The sequence below is a fragment of the Rhinopithecus bieti genome, unplaced genomic scaffold (assembly GCF_001698545.2).
Source record: "Rhinopithecus bieti isolate Rb0 unplaced genomic scaffold, ASM169854v2 scaffold_2888, whole genome shotgun sequence".
Taxonomy (NCBI): Eukaryota; Metazoa; Chordata; class Mammalia; order Primates; family Cercopithecidae; genus Rhinopithecus; species Rhinopithecus bieti.
This window is the reverse complement of record NW_016804209.1, coordinates 1982786-2000719: the sequence shown is the minus strand read 5'-3', so window position 1 is coordinate 2000719 and position 17934 is coordinate 1982786. Positions and strand designations below refer to the sequence as shown.

Sequence of the window (17934 nt, the reverse complement as noted above, 5' to 3'; positions counted from 1 at the left end):
ATGGTGGTGGGCAAGAGAGAAGGCTTCTGCAGGGAAACTCCCTTTATAAAACCATCAGATCGCATGAGGCATGTTCACTATCACGAGAACAGCACAGAAATGACCCACCCCAGTGATACAGTTACCTCCCACCAGGTCCCTCCCACAACATGTGGGAATTGGGAGAGCTACAATTCAAGATGAGATTTGGGTGGGGACACAGTCAGACCATATCAAGTACCAAGAGGGATGGTGCTGAGTCATTCAGGAGAAACCACCCCATGATCCAGTCCCCTCCCACCAGGCCCTGCCTCCAACATTGGGGATTACAATCTGACATGAAATTTGGATGGGGACACAGATCCAAACGATATCGACTATATTAACTATGTTTTTGAAAGAACTTAGTTTCGCAGCAGAATGCATTTTTAAAAGAGTTAATTGTTTTAGGCAGCTTGAGAATATAATTCTTTGCATGCCTCCCAGATATATTCCTGTGTGTGCATCCCACCAGCATTTTTCTTCATTTTACTAGAGTTATCTAAGGATTTCATGAAAGGTAGAGTCTCTGTTTCTTCTGGTTATGTGTCATATATTTTCTTGGATTATGCTCAATTCTCTAATCTCTGACCTCTAAATAAAATAGTTCTGGGAAAAGACTTTCAATGGTTTTATAGTTGTAGACAGATTAAATACTCCTTTTGGAAAAACAGTTGATGTTCTTTATTTCTCTACCAAAAGGCTGAATTTAAAAACTCCTGAATCTTCATGGTTACCACCTCTTGTTTCAGTAACTTTATGTAAATAGGAAAAAAGTGCTTTATTTTTAAATTGGAAAAACAGAATGCTTTTTTTCTGTAATTATAAGAGATTGTGGCAATTCTACATTGTTTGGAGAATTTGCTATAGCTTCAATTTTTCTTCTTGTATGTCAGAGTACTTTGCCAGCTGTAATTGGGTAGTTTATGTTTTTTGCATACTCTGTTGTTTGTATGAGTTTAACACAGGGGAAATGACGTCGTGGACATGAGGTGGGAGCAAGAAGTAAAACTCTGAAGTCTGTGTTATGGATGTGTTTGCTAATAATTATTTTATTTATTTATTTAGTTTTTAGAGATAGAGTCTTACTCTGTCATCCAGGCTGGAAGGCAGTGGCATGATCATGTCTGACTATAACCTCAAACTCCTGGGCTCAAACCATCTGCCCACTTCAGCCTCCTAAGTAGCTGGGACTACAGGTGCCTGCCACTATGCCTAGATTTTTTTTTAAAATTTTTTGTAGAGATGGGGCTCTCATCTTGTTGCCCAGGCCGGTCTCGAACTGCCGGCCTCAAGTGATCTTCCTGCCTCAGCCTCCTGAAGTTCTGGGATTATGGCTATGAGCCACTGTGCCCAGCCAATAACAATTACTTTTTATTAACTACTGAGATGTATGCTTTTTTCCCCTCTCTCACACGTGCAGTTCCTTATAGATGGGATCATTTGTCCAGGAACTCTGAACTCAGACTTGAAACATCTTTTTTTTAGCAGCCATTATACAGACAGTGACACCTGCCATAAATAAAAGCGACTTGAGAATTTCTATATGGTAGATGTTTCTATAATTACTGCATGGCTGGTTAGCAGTGGGACTTGGTTCCTGAATGGTTCCTCCAAAGCTGCAGGACGCCATTGCACCTTTTGATGTGAAACACGCCGGTGCACACCTCAGAGCTCTGCCCAAAGAATCCCTGGACCACTGGGAGAACCAGGCCTTTCAGGCTGAACATGGGGGTTTGTCCCTCCAGACAAGAGAAATGAGCAAGCAAGGAGGTCAAATGGCCAACCAAGCTGCTCTGTACCAGATGATCAAATCTTTTGGCTGTCGCCAGAGCATTTAACTTGTTAAACATACTACTCTCTGACTGAAATCTAACAGATGACGGAGGAGAGACTTTTGAGCCAGGATGTTTTTCCTTCATTTGCAGTATTAGACCCAGACTGAAGAGGTCAGGTATGGGAGAGATCCAGGGAAGTGGACACTTCTGGTTTGAAATCTGGCTCTGCCACTTTCTAGCTGCGAGGCTTGGGCAGTTGATTGACTTTTCATGCACTTCAGTTTTAGCACCTGTGAAATGGAGTAACCATGTCTTTGTCTCAGCTAACGTTAGAAACAGCATATGGATAATACCTAGCACAGTATCTGATGCTCAGTAGTTGTGTGGTCAGTGGTAAAAGTATTTTCGTTGTTGTTATTACCCTTCTTCCTCTTGCTCCCTCTGCTCGAGGGAAAGGTTAAAAGGAATGCACCACAGTTCTGCTGCCTCCTTTGCCATAAGCTTTTCTGGAAAACTCGTCCTGGATTGCCTAGATTTGGCATCAGCACTTAGTTTAGGGACTGAGGGGGTAGGCACTGTTTAAAGGTAAAACAGCCTCCATGCCCAGAACCATCCTGCCAACCTTGGTATCTAAGGGCGACTCCCTTCCCTGGGAGTTTCCACATCCCCCGGGCGGTGGATGTGTCTTATCTGAGCTGCCAATAGGCCCTGGATCCCGGTCCCCATATCTCGGAACAACACCAGCCGCTTGCATATCGTTTTGTCCTAACAGTTTGGTGCCCTGTGAGTGCTTCTTACAGCCAATGCGCTGCGCCCTTGTTACATTCTCCTAATCACTGTGCTAATTACTGCACAATGTACTAGAACTACTGTGTATTTTACCTGCTGTATATTTTAAAGTGCAATATTAATGTACATTTTTGTGCTTTACACCTGCACATTTTGTGGCTCATATAACATGTTCTGCTCACAATGGAAGAACATTGAGAACAAAGGGACTTTGCCTGCATTTTTAGCTTCTCTTGACTGTAGTGGTCTCAAATTTTGTTTCTGCACAGGTTCTGCTTATCACTCAGGCACTTTCTGACCAAGGGGTGGGTATTTCATGTGAGACACTAAGATTGTTCCACATGCCGTGTAGCCTGAATATCAACATTAAAGACTGCAAAAAGAAAAGAAGATGGATGGGTGTGCTAAATAGATAGATTTTAAAATAAAATCAAATGAACGCAAGACACTTCATCAATTCAGTTTTAAATCCAAATGATACTTAATTATGAGAGATAGAAATAACTTAGGAAATCTTCCCAAGTGCTCTAGGGTTTCTAGCCACTGATTTCCTAACTCTCCAAGAAAAGCAAAAAAGAAGAAGAGCTCGAGATGGGGAAGGAATCTGGAGAATGAAAAAGAGCCACTGTGGCCGGGCAGCTTGTTCCTCCAGGCTGGTGAGCTGGGTGCCCTTGGCCTTGGGATGCTTATCTCAGTCCTTTGGGACCAGAACACTGGATATCAGTGCAGCCTCTGGACCAGCTTCAGAGGCTGTTACAGCATCATTGCTGCTGTGGCTGATGCTTCCTTTCCTCAGTAAATCACAAAAGTCGTCTTGGCCAACCAGGTTACTGAGTGGCTTAATTTCCAGAAAATTTAATATTGAGTCATTATTGTATGCATTTTCACTGTTGCCATTTTGTGTCCTTGTAGGTAGTCTATAAAGTACCACTGGGTCACAACTGCAGTGTGCTAGAATGGAGAGAGACATTAAAGACCTTTTAGGTCCCTTATAGAAGTCAAAATGCAGGGATAATGTCTAAACTGCCTACTCCCAGCAGTTCAATTTCAGAACCAGAACCAGAGCCCAGGCCTTTTGACTCACAAATACTTTTCTTTTCATGTTGGTAGAGTTAGAAAATGTCATGATACCAAATTTAGCACAACAAACTATTTATCTAGCTGCTTTTCTTAGATTAGAACATAAACTTGTCTTTGGTTTTGGCTGCTGCAGAGATTTTGATTTCTCTCTGTTAAACAGTCCCTGGATCTCTTCCCCCAGATGATTGACAGTGATCTGGAGCCTAATTTATATGGTTTTGAGGACTTGGTCTTCGGCCTGAGAAAAGCCGGTAGCCAGTGCCGCTGCTTTGTGTCCTTCCATGACTGGCACCCTGGCCCTGCACTTTGGATTCCTCGTCCTACAGAGCAACTTTACTTACCCAAATAGTCTGAGATGATTCTGGAACACTCAATGTTCATGACTTCAATATTTGACCTGCAGGATAGAAAGACCCACATTCTATTAAGATTGAAATTCGAAGGTGGCACAATAGAGGACCACTGAAGAAAGGCTGTGTCTCTCGGTGATTTATGAGGTCTTGCTGACGCCCAGGCAGAGAAGGGAAGGCCAAGAAGGACCTGTGTTGGGTGGCTGGGGTGGCCTCTTCAGACCTGGCCGTGTGCTGGTGGGGCCCAGGGTTTTGACTGAACATTTTCAGCCTTGGCCTAGAAAAGATGATGAAACCTTTTTTTTCCTCTCAGTCTAACCCCAACAGAGGAGGGATGGGAATTCAAAAAAGCCATTACACTGGGGCACAGTCTTTTCCATTGAATCTGTAAGATTCTTGAAGATAGAAAAAGACTCTACTTTACTCACCCTTTTGCTTTTTTTTTTTTTTTGCAGAACCTGACACAGTGCCACACGTAGGCATCTTTTGAATGGAATTAGATGTTTAGTGTTCTCTCTCTTTTATTAGTTCTGAGAATCCCCAAAGTCTTCTAGTGCCAATCTTTGGGCTCTTATATCTATTACCAAGCTTTTTGTCTTTGGGTTTATCTAAAAGAATAACATTGTGATAGTGATTTGTGAATATAGTTTTACAGTATAATTTTGTCTTAAAGCATTCTATTTTCAAATACGAATTTCATGTATAAGATTTCTTACAATAATTATTAACTGACTATCTTAAACATACTAATTTTTTTTTTTTTTTTTTTTTTAGACGGAGTCTCACTCTGTCACCGGGGCTGGAGTGCAGTGGCCGGATCTCAGCTCACTGCAAGCTCCGCCTCCCGGGTTCACGCCATTCTCCTGCCTCAGCCTCCTGAGTAGCTGGGACTACAGGCGCCCGCCACCTCGCCCGGCTAGTTTTTTGTATTTTTTAGTAGAGACGGGGTTTCACCGTGTTAGCCAGGATGGTCTCGATCTCCTGACCTCGTGATCCGCCCGTCTCGGCCTCCCAAACGGTGGCTCAAACATACTAATTTTGAATAACAATTCTAGAATTACCTCAAAGGCATTTACAAGTGCCCACAGCAGCCATGGTGAAGGATGAACATGGCCTTGAAATTAGACAGACTTTAGTTCTAGTACAAGTGTCCTGCCCTTTGAATGTGAGGATGTTTTTGCCTATCTGTGGTGGCAGATATCACGAAAATTATGCATGGACCTTCTTTTTTCTTAAGCTCATCAGCTGTTGTTAGTGTATTTTATGTGTGTGGTACGGCCCAAGACAATTCGTCTTCTTCCATTGTGGCCCAGGGAAGCCAAAAGGTTGGAGACCGATGCCGGCTGGGCCACACCACCTGTTCCCTGCAGGACCTGGGAAAGTTTGTCAAGTCTCAAATTGAAGAGAACTATGAAACAGGGATTATACAAGAACCTGTAATTCAGGAGGTTACTATGGGGATTAACTTCAGCTCAGGTATATAAAGTAATTGTACAGCGTACGGATATCAAATATCGAAAAATACTTGTTATTGTTTTTATTGTTATTTGGTGATTTTTCATAAACAAACTGACAACTGGGGTTGGCCTGATTCATGAGATATTGGTGGAGTTCTTTGACATACTTCTGTGAAATGCCTCAGTTCTCTTTTCTTTAGAAGTCCAAAGCTTTCCCCAGAATTTCTGCCAGTTCCCATGGAGGTTTGCATGTTCACAGTCCCCTCTGGCATAATCATTTGCTTCTGAATTAGTTCAGGTTGCAGATCAAGTCACCATCCATTTATGTGTCCTTGGCTTGTGGCACAGCTCTTCCTTGATTACCTACCTCTTCCTTAATTACTCTCCCCTCCTCCAAACCATCAGTGCATTATGGTATACGGCCAACTATTCTGAAGATTTTGGCAAAGGAAGGGTGGATACTGCAATGAAATGGTGCCATCAGACAATTTAGATTAGATTGTTCACTCCATCCCTGGGGATTATTTCCTGCGGTGCTTCACTACCTAATTAAAACCAAACCAAACCAAACCAAAAAAACACTTAAAATGAGGTATAGGCATTTTCCCCAAAAGACTAACCGTGCTTGTGTTGGATTATGGTCCTAGGGGTGATTTTCTTTTCTTCCTGTTACATTTCCGAATCTTTAAACATTAAATAAATAAGTACATGTTTCCTAATTTTAAAAGGCAAGTTCTAAAAGCTGGGGGTGAAAGTTTGTTAGGACTGGAGAGACAACATAAGCAGGATAAACAAATCTTTGCTCAGTGATCCCCATCTCCTTCTAATCCGTTAAAATGTATTTCTGAATCCCGCCTAATGGAGTGATTTTATTTCCTGTGTCTATCACAAGTGCAGATGGCCTGGTTGGTAGCACTAATAGGCATCTTTCCTTAAAATGTCTTGACATGCCAGTTGCTTCTGAAAAGCTAACATGGCTCTTGCTGCTCCGGGGTGGAGTTCGAGTGGTCAGACTATCTGCTTCTGCCTAGTCAAACCCCACTTTGGCAAAGAGTGGTATCTACTTTCTCAGTGCCTGGGAGTTGGCACCCTAAGCTGCTCTTTCATGGCTTCTGATCCTCGTGCTTCCAGGACCCTTCCTGCTAAGACCACCAGTGCCCCCATGTTCCTGAATCCAGTGGGCAACTTAAAGTTCTTGCGCTACTCCGTCTCTCAGCAGCATTTGACACGGACACTCCCTCTCTCTTAAAATATTCCCTCTGCTTTCCTCTTGACAACAGAATCTTCTGATTTTCCTCCTACCTGTCCATTTGTTTGTTTCTGTGCTTTGCTGATTCCTCTTCTTTATTTAGACCTTTAAACATTGGGTTTTCCTCAGATCTCTTCTCACTCTGCCTGCTCGCCCTGGGTAACCTTTTTTAGTCCCATGGCTTCAATTATTTTATATGCTAAAGACTAAATTTATCATATTTCAACAAATCTAAGACATCAGTGATGCTAAGAGGCAGCAAGATTTTATGTACCACGAAAGAAGAAAGAAGCACTGCCAATGAAGTGACACAATAGCTTCTTACACATCAATCATCAGATGTGTTCCATTTTTAGAAATACCAGAATGTATAAAGTACATCCAAGAATTAATAATATATTGTAATATCTTTTGCATAGATTTGCATAGCCTTTTTCAGAGTACAGATACCTCCTGTGTCTTAAGCATAGTGTTCCTGGGAGCATGCAAATGAGTTGCAACAATTTTGTTTTGAGAAGCTGGTTGTTTCCTAAGTCTTAGCTCTCCCTAAGTATAAAACTGGCCTTATTACTTTGTACTATGTACAGCATATTATATGTATAGATGAGATAGAATTAAGTTAGCCCAATGGTAACGCTGAATTATTGAGTCAGTGGGTCTTCAAGATGGTGCCCAAACTCTGAATTTATTTCATTTTAGATCGTTTTCATCGTCTTAGTATAAACTGTGAGGTAGTCCTTGAACAGTGCTTTCTGACTTCATAGCGTGTCTGAGACAACTGAATTTTAATTTTTGTAACTCATTTTTAATTGTTAGTGTCTCTGGGAAATCATAGTATTGGTGTTCTCCTCCTTATTTCTTTTTTCCTCCTCTGTATCTTGAAAATTGCTTTTGACAGCTCTGGGACCTGTAGGAACTATTGCCAAATTTTGGAAAGCATTACTAAAGAATTATTTCTGTATAAAGAAGTACTATACTTGTTTCAACTAATAAATACTTTGTATGTTGAAAGCTTCCTGATTAATTGAAGTAATCATAACCATGGTTAATTCACTTGATAAAAGCAGCGTGAATAGGGTAGGGCATACAGATTCTCTCTTAAAAGTATAGATGCAACAGAAAAAAAACAAATCAAAATAACAACTATGGCAGGGAAAATACAAGGAATATTAAAATATCAATACATAATGACTATATATGAATTACATAGTTGTGATTCCAAGTTGGCCATATACCAGGAACACAAGACTCCTTGAAAGATTAAGAAATCTATTACTGTTATTGATAATTTAGGACTAGAGTTAAAAAAGCAAATATTTATCCAAGTACATATCAAAAAGGCATAACATTCACTTCTGATTTTTAAAAATCAAAATTCTTAGTAAACTAGGATCAGGTCACTTTCACAATGCAATAATAAATATCAGCATCAAACTCAATGGTAAAAGATGATAAGTGTTCCATTAAAAATGGGTGCACAGGCCGGGCGCGGTGGCTCAAGCCTGTAATCCCAGCACTTTGGGAGGCCGAGACGGGCGGATCACAAGGTCAGGAGATCGAGACCATCCTGGCTAACCCGATGAAACCCCGTCTCTACTAAAAAATATAAAAAACTAGCCGGGCGAGGTGGCAGGCGCTTGTAGTCCCAGCTACTCGGGAGGCTGAGGCAGGAGAATGGCGTAAACCCGGGAGGCGGAGCTTGCAGTGAGCTGAGATCCGGCCAATGCACTCCAGCCTGGGCGACAGAGCGAGACTCCGTCTCAAAAATAAATAAATAAATAAATAAATAAAAATGGGTGCACATAAAGAGATGCTCAGTATTGTTAGCTATCAGGGAAATGCAAATCAAAACCACTATGAGATCACATGCTAAGATGACTGTCATCAAAAAGAGAGATTATAATAGTGTTAACAAGGATGTGGAGAAATTGGAACCCTTGTACATTGGTGGTGGGAATATTAAATGGCACAGCTGCTTTGGGAAATAGTCCAAAAGCCTTACTATATGAGTTACCAAATGACCCAGCAATTCCACTCCTAAGTATGGCCAAGATAAATGAAAACGTATGTCCACACAAGAACTTATGCTCAAAAGTACATAGCAGCATTATTCATGGTCGTCAAAAGGTAGATGCAACCGAAATGTCTATCAACTGATGAATGGGTAAATGAAATATGATATATCTGTATAATAGTATATCATTGGGCAACAAAAAATAAAGCACTGATACATTCTATAAATAGGTGAACTTGGATTGAAACATAGATTGAGAACTTGATTGCTAAGTGAAAGAAACCAGTATCAAAGTATGACAGGTTGCATGATTCCGTTTGTACGAAATGTTCAGAATAGGCAAATCTAAAGAGACAGAGGGTAAATTGATTTTTTAGGGCTGGAGTGCTAGGGGGAATAACTGGGATGTGACTGGTAATGGGTGCAGGGTTTCTTTTTGTGCTGATGGAAATGTTTTAAAATAGGTGTGTTGTTTGCACAATGATGGTGTATACAGTGCTGTGAATATGCTAACAACCATTGAATAGTACATTTAAATGGGGGAATTGTATGGTATGTGAGTTATATCTCAGCAAAGCTGTTATTAAACAAGTGAAAAACAATGCAAGAGTGACTGGTCTCCAAGCTATTTATAGTTACTCTGAAGTTTCTAATTAATGCTATTATACAAGGAAAAAAGATAAATACTGGAAAGGAAGCAACAAATTGTTACAGAAAATATTTGTCTACTCAGAACATTCAACAGATTTATACTAGAATTAATAAAAAAAGTTTGCTAAGGAGGCAGTTATAAAAACGCATTGGGCCTTGGGCTACTATCCTTACTATATAAACAGTTCTTATAAATATGTAAGAAATGCTGATCATTCAGTAGGAAAGTAAACCAGTGATATGAACACCATTTGCAAAAAATACACCATGATGGATAACCATACAAAAGAATGTGCGGCATATCTGTAACAAAAGAATACTTGTAAAAAAAGTAATCATAAGCTCGTAGGTGAGGGGCACTGTTGTTGAATGAATGTCTTTAACACACATAGACTTTCACAAGTCTTTAGGAATTTCACAGTGCTCCAGAGTAAATTGCATGACTGCAAATATTTATAATACCTAATTCTTTATTGACCTCAGTAGATCTCTGAAAATTGGGAGGAAGTGAGATGGGACCCTCTAGAGTTACTCCTAGAGGGCTGGCTTGGCTCTAAGGGCTTAGAGGAGACTGAGGCAATGGGAGATCTTGGGTCCTGTTTGCTCTTCGTGTTCCCAGGAATGTTCACGAGGTCTGCTACTCCTCTGGGTCTCCCCTGGCTGTCCCCTGGAGTAGATGGGAAGTCTGAGACTCCTAAACTAGATCAGGACCGCAGCTTCTATTATGTATCTATTTATTTTTGAGACGGAGTTTCCCTCTTGTTGCCCAGGCTGGGATGCAGTGGCGCCATCTCGGCTCACTGCAGCCTCCGCCTTCCGGTTTCAAGCCATTCTCCTGCCGCAGACTCCCGAGTAGCCGGGATTACAGGCACCCGCCACCACGCCCAGCTAATTTTTGTATTTTTAGTAGAGACAGGGTTTCACCATGTTGGCCAGGCTGGTCTCGAACTCCTGACCTCATGATCAAAGTGCTGGGATTACAGGCGTGAGCCACTGTGCCTGGCCTATTTATTTTTTTTGAGATGGAGTCTCGCTCTGTTACCCAGGCTGGAGTTCAGTGGCACAATCTCGGCTCACTGCAACCTCTGCCTCCAGAGTTCAAGTGATTTTCCTGCCTCAGCCTCCCGAGTAGCTGGAATTGCAGGCGCCTGCCACCACCCCAGGCTAATAAATGTATTTTTAGTAGAGACATGGTGTTTCACCTAGTTGGCCAGGCTGGTCTTGAACTCCTCACCTCAGGTGATCCACTTGCCTCGGCCTCCCAAAGTGCTAGGATTACAGGCATGAGCCAGCGCACCAGCCCACAGCTTCTATTTAAACTGAAGAATGGAGCAAAAACAATGTATTAGTTCCTAAGCTGCCTGATGGAAGCAAATACCATTTTGACTTGAGGGATGAGTCAGTGTTTCTCTGCAGGTGGTTGATCCTTAGCAGTGGCAGGATTGCTGTGCCCTGTGGTCATTACAGGAATGTTCCTCCGGTGGTTATGGTGGATGTGTCTTACTAGAATCATCATTGCTTCAGTTTTCTCTGGCCCGGTAGAGATTGTCTTGTCATTTCCATTACATTTCATGTTATGACGATCTCAGTGCACATATCCTTGAAATTACTCTGCATAGAAGAGATGTATGCTTGATAAAAATTGTTTCTAGAAATCTCTTCTAGCAGTTTGGATTTTAGCTGAGTGGTGATAATGCCATTCCTTGGAAAGATTGTAAGGATCTTGAAATGGTATGTTTTCCTTAGATACACTTCTCTGAGGCTTTTTTCTCCCATATGTTTATTTATGCTTCCTACTAGTTTATATGGAAGCAAACAGCCTTAAGGCCATTTCTACAACGTAGAAACACATAGGAACATGTGCCATTTTCTTTTTCATAGAATGTAATTCATACGTAGTGTAAACTCAGAACTTTAACACATACGCTTTCTGCTTTAAATTAAAAATGTTATACAGTTACAATGAAATGAAAGTGTTGACCATTGTAAAACTCAGACAGGGTATTTTTAATAGGGTCTGCAAATCTTTTGTGGTACCTTTAAAGTCATATTTTCATAATTGGTGAATTTTCATCTTTTAATATACAGAATCATACTCTGAGATCCGGTTAACTTAAGGGAACGATTTTTGGTTTTTATTATTGGGGGAATTCTCAAAAAATTGTATTTTGGAGTAAGTATGAGTTTACCCTTTTATTTATTTTGTGATTTGTTCTTCTGCTTTATGGTAACTCTTTTCATCATGACGATTTCTCTAGGTTGAAAATGTCCGCTTGGTAGATCGAGTGTCTCCTAAAAAAGCAGCTCTAGGTACTTTGTATCTGACGGCTACTCACGTCATATTCGTGGAAAATTCACCTGACACAAGAAAAGAAACATGGGTATGCTTTCTTTATTTTAGCTTTCCTTGTTTTGCGTTGTTTGAAGTAAAAGTTTTGCCCTCCATTCGTTTTCCTCAGGGTGAGATGAGTGGGCTTTTGGTGATTGGGTGTTAGGGAACTGTTTCCGGAATGTGTGTTTGGCCTTTTTCTGTGTAGTCATATCTACTTGATCTACTTATTCATTTTAAACACGAATTATTTGAACATCACTAAAGAGAGACTTAGAAATAGCTAGAAGATACAAGTGCTTCCTGTCACAGCTATCAAGGAGAGATTGAATAATGTCAGTAGGCCAGATTCAGCATTGCCATCCTCTAGTGCTCCATTTGCAATACTCTCTATTTGTAAGGTCCTATGATGCAGCCATTTGGTCATTTTATTATGTTGTCTCAACTTTTCTGATAAATTTAAAAAGAAAAAGCTAGAGGAGTTTCATCATCAGGTATTTCTGCTACTTATTAATGAAACCATTAGATATTTATTATTATTATTATTGAGATGGAATTTCACTCTGTTGCCCAGGCTGGAGTGCAGTGAGTGGTGCGATCGATCTTGCAACCTCGACTCTGGAGGTCACTGCAACCTCGACCTCTTGGGTTCAAGCGATTCGCCTGCCTCAGCCTCCTGAATAGCTGGGACTACAGTCACGTGCCACCACGCGTGGCTGACTTTTTTGTATTTTTAGTAGAGACAGGGTTTCACCATGTTGTCCAGGCTGGTCTCAAACTCCTGACCTCAAGTAATCTGCCCACCTTGGCCTTCCAAAGTGCTGGGATTACAGGCATGAGCCACTGTGCTTGGCCTTATGATTTTTTCAGCAACCCAGTCGTGACATCCCTGAATTGTAGATTTCCCTTTTCTATATTCTGTGCACAGTGGTACATTTTTAGCAGAAGGTGGCAGGCACTTATTAGTGGAGAGGAAACTTACAGAATAAAATGCTGCCATTGAAGACTGAGCAGAGACCCTCCTGTAACACCGGAGATGCACTTCAGTATGATTTCCTTTAAAGTTAATCTCCTCTTTAGAGAGTACAATGATGGTTTTACTAGACACTGGGAGTGCAGAGGAGAGGGTGGGAATGAGGAGATATTGATCAAAGGGCACAAAGTTTCCAATAGACAGGAGGAATAGTCTGGAAAATGTATTGCACAGCAAGGTGTCCATACTCAATGTATATTTCAAAATAATTGTGAGAGTAAATTTTAAGGGTCTCATTGTTAAAAAAAAAAAACAAAACTATAGGTAAGTGATGGCTATGTTAATTGGCTTGATTTAATCATCCACATGATGTTCATATATCACAGCATCACGTTTTAGCCCATAAATGTATACAACTATGATTTGCAATAAAAATACTAATTTAAAAAATAAAAAGATAAATAAATTCCTTCTTTTGCAGCCTGCCCGACCACCAACAGCTTAGAAAACAACAGTCCCATGTTGATACAGAACTCGAACATTCCATGTGGAATTAAGGAGCATGGTGGCACCTCCCAGCGGAGCCATCTCTAACTTGCGTTGATTGCAGAAGTTTATTTTACTGACTTCTCATGACCTTGTTTGATTTTAGCTATTTAAGTACATTCAACATCTGACCACCAAAATGTTTCCTTACCTGGACTTGTGCAAATTTACATGCTGAATGGTTTGCTTCAAAATAACTATCCTGGATATCAGGAAGCTTGGTATTGAAAAATAAAATTATAAATTTAGAAAGTTGGTTGTTACCTGGAACATCTCAGTGCTTGTCATCTGAATGCAAGGGTTGAGCTAGCTAGAGGTTGGGGAGTGCTTCTTGTCATTCTTTGAGCCACAAGGAAATGTTAGTCCTTGTCATATTCATTAGTTATTTGTGCTTAGCTTATGCAAATTAACATTTGGTTCTAGATTCTTCACAGTCAGATTTCCACCATTGAGAAACAGGCAACAACTGCTACCGGATGCCCTCTGCTGATTCGCTGCAAGAACTTTCAGATAATACAGCTCATCATACCTCAGGAAAGAGATTGCCACGACGTGTACATCTCCCTGATACGCCTTGCAAGGCCAGGTAGGGTAGAGGAACTCGGCATTTAATACGGAACCTCTCTTAAAAATTCGCAAATCACATTCAAGAATTTGTATGCTGCTTAGGAATGATGGGGGTTTAGGGACTGTGTCAGTCTGGTTCTCAGATGAGGACAAGCCTGAATAATCATCTGATACAGAGTTTCTTGTTTTTTTAGAGTCTCCCCCGAGTTATTTACTATGTGAGTCTCTTTCATGAGTCTTAGTATTCACTTAATCTTGGTGGAGGTTATAGGATGTTTTCCTTTTGGGGTGAAATTGCGTTTAAGTTATGCCCTTATATTGTGGTACTCAAGCCACCTTGAATGGGGCCAGTGACAGAACTGACCAGTTGTTTTGTGTGGGAAATGTTATCAGACAGTTCTAGTGCAGTTTTCTCCCTCTTGAGGCTTTTAAGGTTTAGTTTCCATTGCTTTTTTGTTTCTTGGGGTTTTTTTTTTTTTTTTTTTTTCCCCAGACACTGTTGCTCCATTGCCCAGACTGGAGTGCGGTGGCACGATCTCAGCCCACTGCAACCTCTGCCTGCCGGGTTCAAGTGATTCTCATGCCTCAGCCTCCCAAGTGGCTGGACTACAGGTGCCCGCCACCACAGCCTGCTAATTTTTGTATTTTTAGTAGAGATGGGATTTTGCCATGTTGGCCAGGCTGGTCTTGAACTCGTGGCCTTAAGTGATCCACCTGCCTGAGCCTCAAGTGCTGGGATTACAGGCATGAACTACCATGCCTGCCCCTCCATTGCTTTTTGATAATAATTTATTTTTTCCAAGGTTGGTACAACTAGACTAGCATCAGTGACTATTCAGAGTGTGGATCTGCTGATTCTCCTGAAAAAAAAAAAAAAAAAACAAAAAACTTAATGTAGTGGGAAGAACATTTGGATTTGAAAAATATGTTCTCGCCATTGCTATCTTGTTCTAGCCATCATCTTGGGCTCTTCAGATTTATAGTTTACCGTTCACTTCAAAAGAAGGGTTTCTTGCCTCTCTGTGTGGCTTGTGTGAGTTGTGGTATTGTTTTCCTTAAAAGAAATATACTCTCTGTTTCTTGGAAGAATACAGTGAAAAGAGATCATTTATATAACAGTTGTGTTACACAGAAGTAGTTAATAAAGGAAATAAGATATGTGCTGATAATTACTTTGCCAAATATTTTTTGATTCAGGACAAGAAGTTCAATTATAAACTTTTCAAGGCATTTGGTTGGATCATGATTTGTCCATATTCTTTGTAGGTAGCTAAGAGCTAAAGTTACTGAATGGAAATGATGCCAGGGAGCTGTCAAAATCTGGTAATTTTTACTTTACTCTGTTTCCCTCTAAAGGCAGTTGGTTGAGGCTTTTTCATCCAAGTGCACTAAAAGAATGGGAGAGTAAGCCAGAAAAGCAGTTGAACTTTTTGGAGGGTGCACTAAAATTGGAACAGAAGTTCTGGGAAGATGTACACTAGGTTGCACGCAGCAGAGAATGTGAGGAGAATTCTGTGCTAACCGTTTCTGTGTCACTGATTCATGGAAGTACTGAGCGATAAATGTGCTCTGAGCGGATTAATGGGATTTAGGAATAGCCCGGCGAACCGGGAAAGGTTCGAGCAGCTGGAAGAGTGAATCACAGGGACCAGGAGGGTCATGGCCCAGAGACAGCAAGTGCCAGGACTCTCGCTGTGAGGATCCCTGAGGGGGAAATTACTGTGTTCCCCCATTTTCGAAAGGGATACTTTTTCCTTAAAAGATGAAGTTTTGGGAGTTAGGTGTTAGATGTAGCCAGAGATCTGACTGGCTACCTTTTCTAAAAGAAATCATAGTAATTCATTGAATCAAAGCCATCACCTAAGAGGAGTTAAAAAGAATCGCCAGCATTTTGAAACATGGGCATTAGAAACAGCAGTTTACCTAAAATGTAGTGCTTTAATAAGTGAGGGAAGGCGAAATAGAACACAAGCAGTTCACAGTGCAATGTTAAAGGCAGTGCTAAAATTAGGGCATATTATAGGCTAGAACTTTGGAAGTAGGACTTTGACGCTAGAGGGAGATGGGGAAATGTGGAAGGGGTTCGACATGAAACAATGGCCTTCAGCTGGGGGATGGGGTGGCTTTTCAGAACCATCTGAAGATGTTTTATAAAATACACCCTCCACTGCCTCTAAGAATATGAGAATAAGGGTGTATGTGTGTGGTTGGTGAGGGAGGTGTACTTTGAATTCTAGTTGTACAATGTAGGTCTTTGGATATTCTGGTTAGTCACCAACAAAGTTCACATATTTTCAGTTGCTTTATGGACACCTAGCTAACTGTAAGGTTCTATAGAGCAGGGGTCCCCAACCCCTGGGCCGCAGACAGGTACCAGTCTATGGCCCGTTAGGAAGCGGGCAGCACAGCACAGCAGGAGGTGAGTGGCAGGCATGCAAGCATGAGCTCCACCTCCTGTCAGATCAGCGGTGGCATTAGTTCTTTTAGGAGCATGAACTCTATTGTGAACCGTACATGCGAGGGATCTAGGTTGTGTGTTCCTAATGAGAATCTAATGCCTGATGATCTGAGGTGGAAGTTTCATCCTGAAACCATCCCCAACCACACCCCATCCACAGAAAATTGTCTTCCACAAAACTGGTCCCTGGTATCAAAAAGGTTGTAGACTGCTGCTATAGAGGACAAAACAGTTGTTTTTACATAAGAAGAAATGTTTGGGAATTCATTTAAGTCCAGGTTTCTGAAGGAGATATTTTCAAAGCTGCTGCTATTTAACATTAAAATCAAAAGTACTTTAAAAATAGAAAAAAAAAAAGAAAAAAAAAACCCCGAACCTTAGCATCAGCAGAATGCACAGGGTGGGGAAGGGAAGAGAAAAGTTTCCAACTGTCAGCAGAGGGACACAGAGGTGTGAGGTGTTTTAGAACCTGTGTAACTATTGAAAGCGAAATTGCTTCAGACATTCTGCTGAATTCAGGCAACTTAAAATAAATGTTGAGATTCTCTCTTTACTGAGTTAGGATTTCTGGTATAAGGGTAAATCAAATTATTAAAAAATTAGAGATTTTATTGGTTTGCTTTTTGTGTGAATAAAGATTGATAAGAATTTGGTCACGGACTATAGAAGATCTCGGGCAAAACATAACGTGTCCAAATGCAGGAAACTGTCATTCTTGGTAAAGAACTAACTTAGGTTAAAATAAGGGCTGTGGCTCAAATGAGATCAGTTAACCTTGTACATCGAATGTATTAATAAGGATCTCAGCTTTTCTGATGAAAAGACCCCTGTTTCTTAGGGGGCTTCAGCTTTTCCCATGTCCTCTCTCCTCTCTTCCCTCCAGTTTGCCTCCTGCTGTTTATTTTTATATCAATTATCTTTCCTTCTTTAGTGTTTGCGAGCGCTTCAACACTTAAATAATTTCTTTTGTTTATATTTCCCCTTTTCCTAAACTAGTTTCTTTTTTGAATCTCACTCCTCAATTCTTTTGGATATTTTTTATTTTAAAAAATCTCATGATTGAAGTAGTCTCATGTGTTTAATTGGTAACTTTTTATATTCCTTATCTAAGTCATTGATGTTTAAGCAATTTTTGCAGTGGTAATTTCTTTTTTATCAGAGTGTAGCACCCTTTTCCACTGTGTTAGCTTTAACAGTCCTAATATTTAATTTCAACACTTGTTTGTTTACAATAGACAGATAAGGTGAGGCACCCTCATTTTTATTTTAAATATGCAAAATCCAATAATGGCTGTATTATCTTCTCACCCTATGCTAAATGGTTTTTCAACTACAGTTATTTTAAGTTGCCTGAATTCAGCATAATGTTTGATGCAATTTATCTTTCAGTAGTTACTTTGGTTATTAAAAAAACGCTCACATCTCTGTGTCCTGATGACTACTGGAAAGTTTTCCCTTCCCTTTCTCACCCTTCATATTCTGCTGATGCTGATTCATGTTTGTTTTTTCTTTTCATTTTTAAAATACTTTTGATTTTAATGTTACATTATTTGTTGCTTCTCCCAGTTAGTCTATAATGAGAGGCAATTTCTCCATATATTTATCTTAAATATTCTGTTTTTATAACCTTTAACCTGGTACCTAGGGAACAAGCTAGGTTATTTTCCTTCCTTCC

At 40.5% G+C, this 17934-nt stretch overlaps 1 protein-coding gene across 3 annotated transcripts in view; it reads left to right on the top strand.

Moving 5' to 3' along the window:
• The window catches only part of MTMR7 (myotubularin related protein 7), a 117148-nt gene that overhangs the window by 28162 nt on the left and 71052 nt on the right, over nt 1-17934 (top strand). The window contains exons 2-3 of one of the 3 annotated variants that reach the window (XM_017867203.1): nt 11645-11767; nt 13658-13820. The exons of 1 other annotated variant lie outside the window; for it this stretch is intronic. In XM_017867203.1, the coding sequence (XP_017722692.1) occupies nt 11645-11767; nt 13658-13820 (286 nt within the window). Of the gene's footprint in view, nt 1-11644; nt 11768-13657; nt 13821-15089; nt 15125-17934 lie in introns of those variants that run through there. One more of the 3 variants, XM_017867204.1, reaches the window with a different exon arrangement.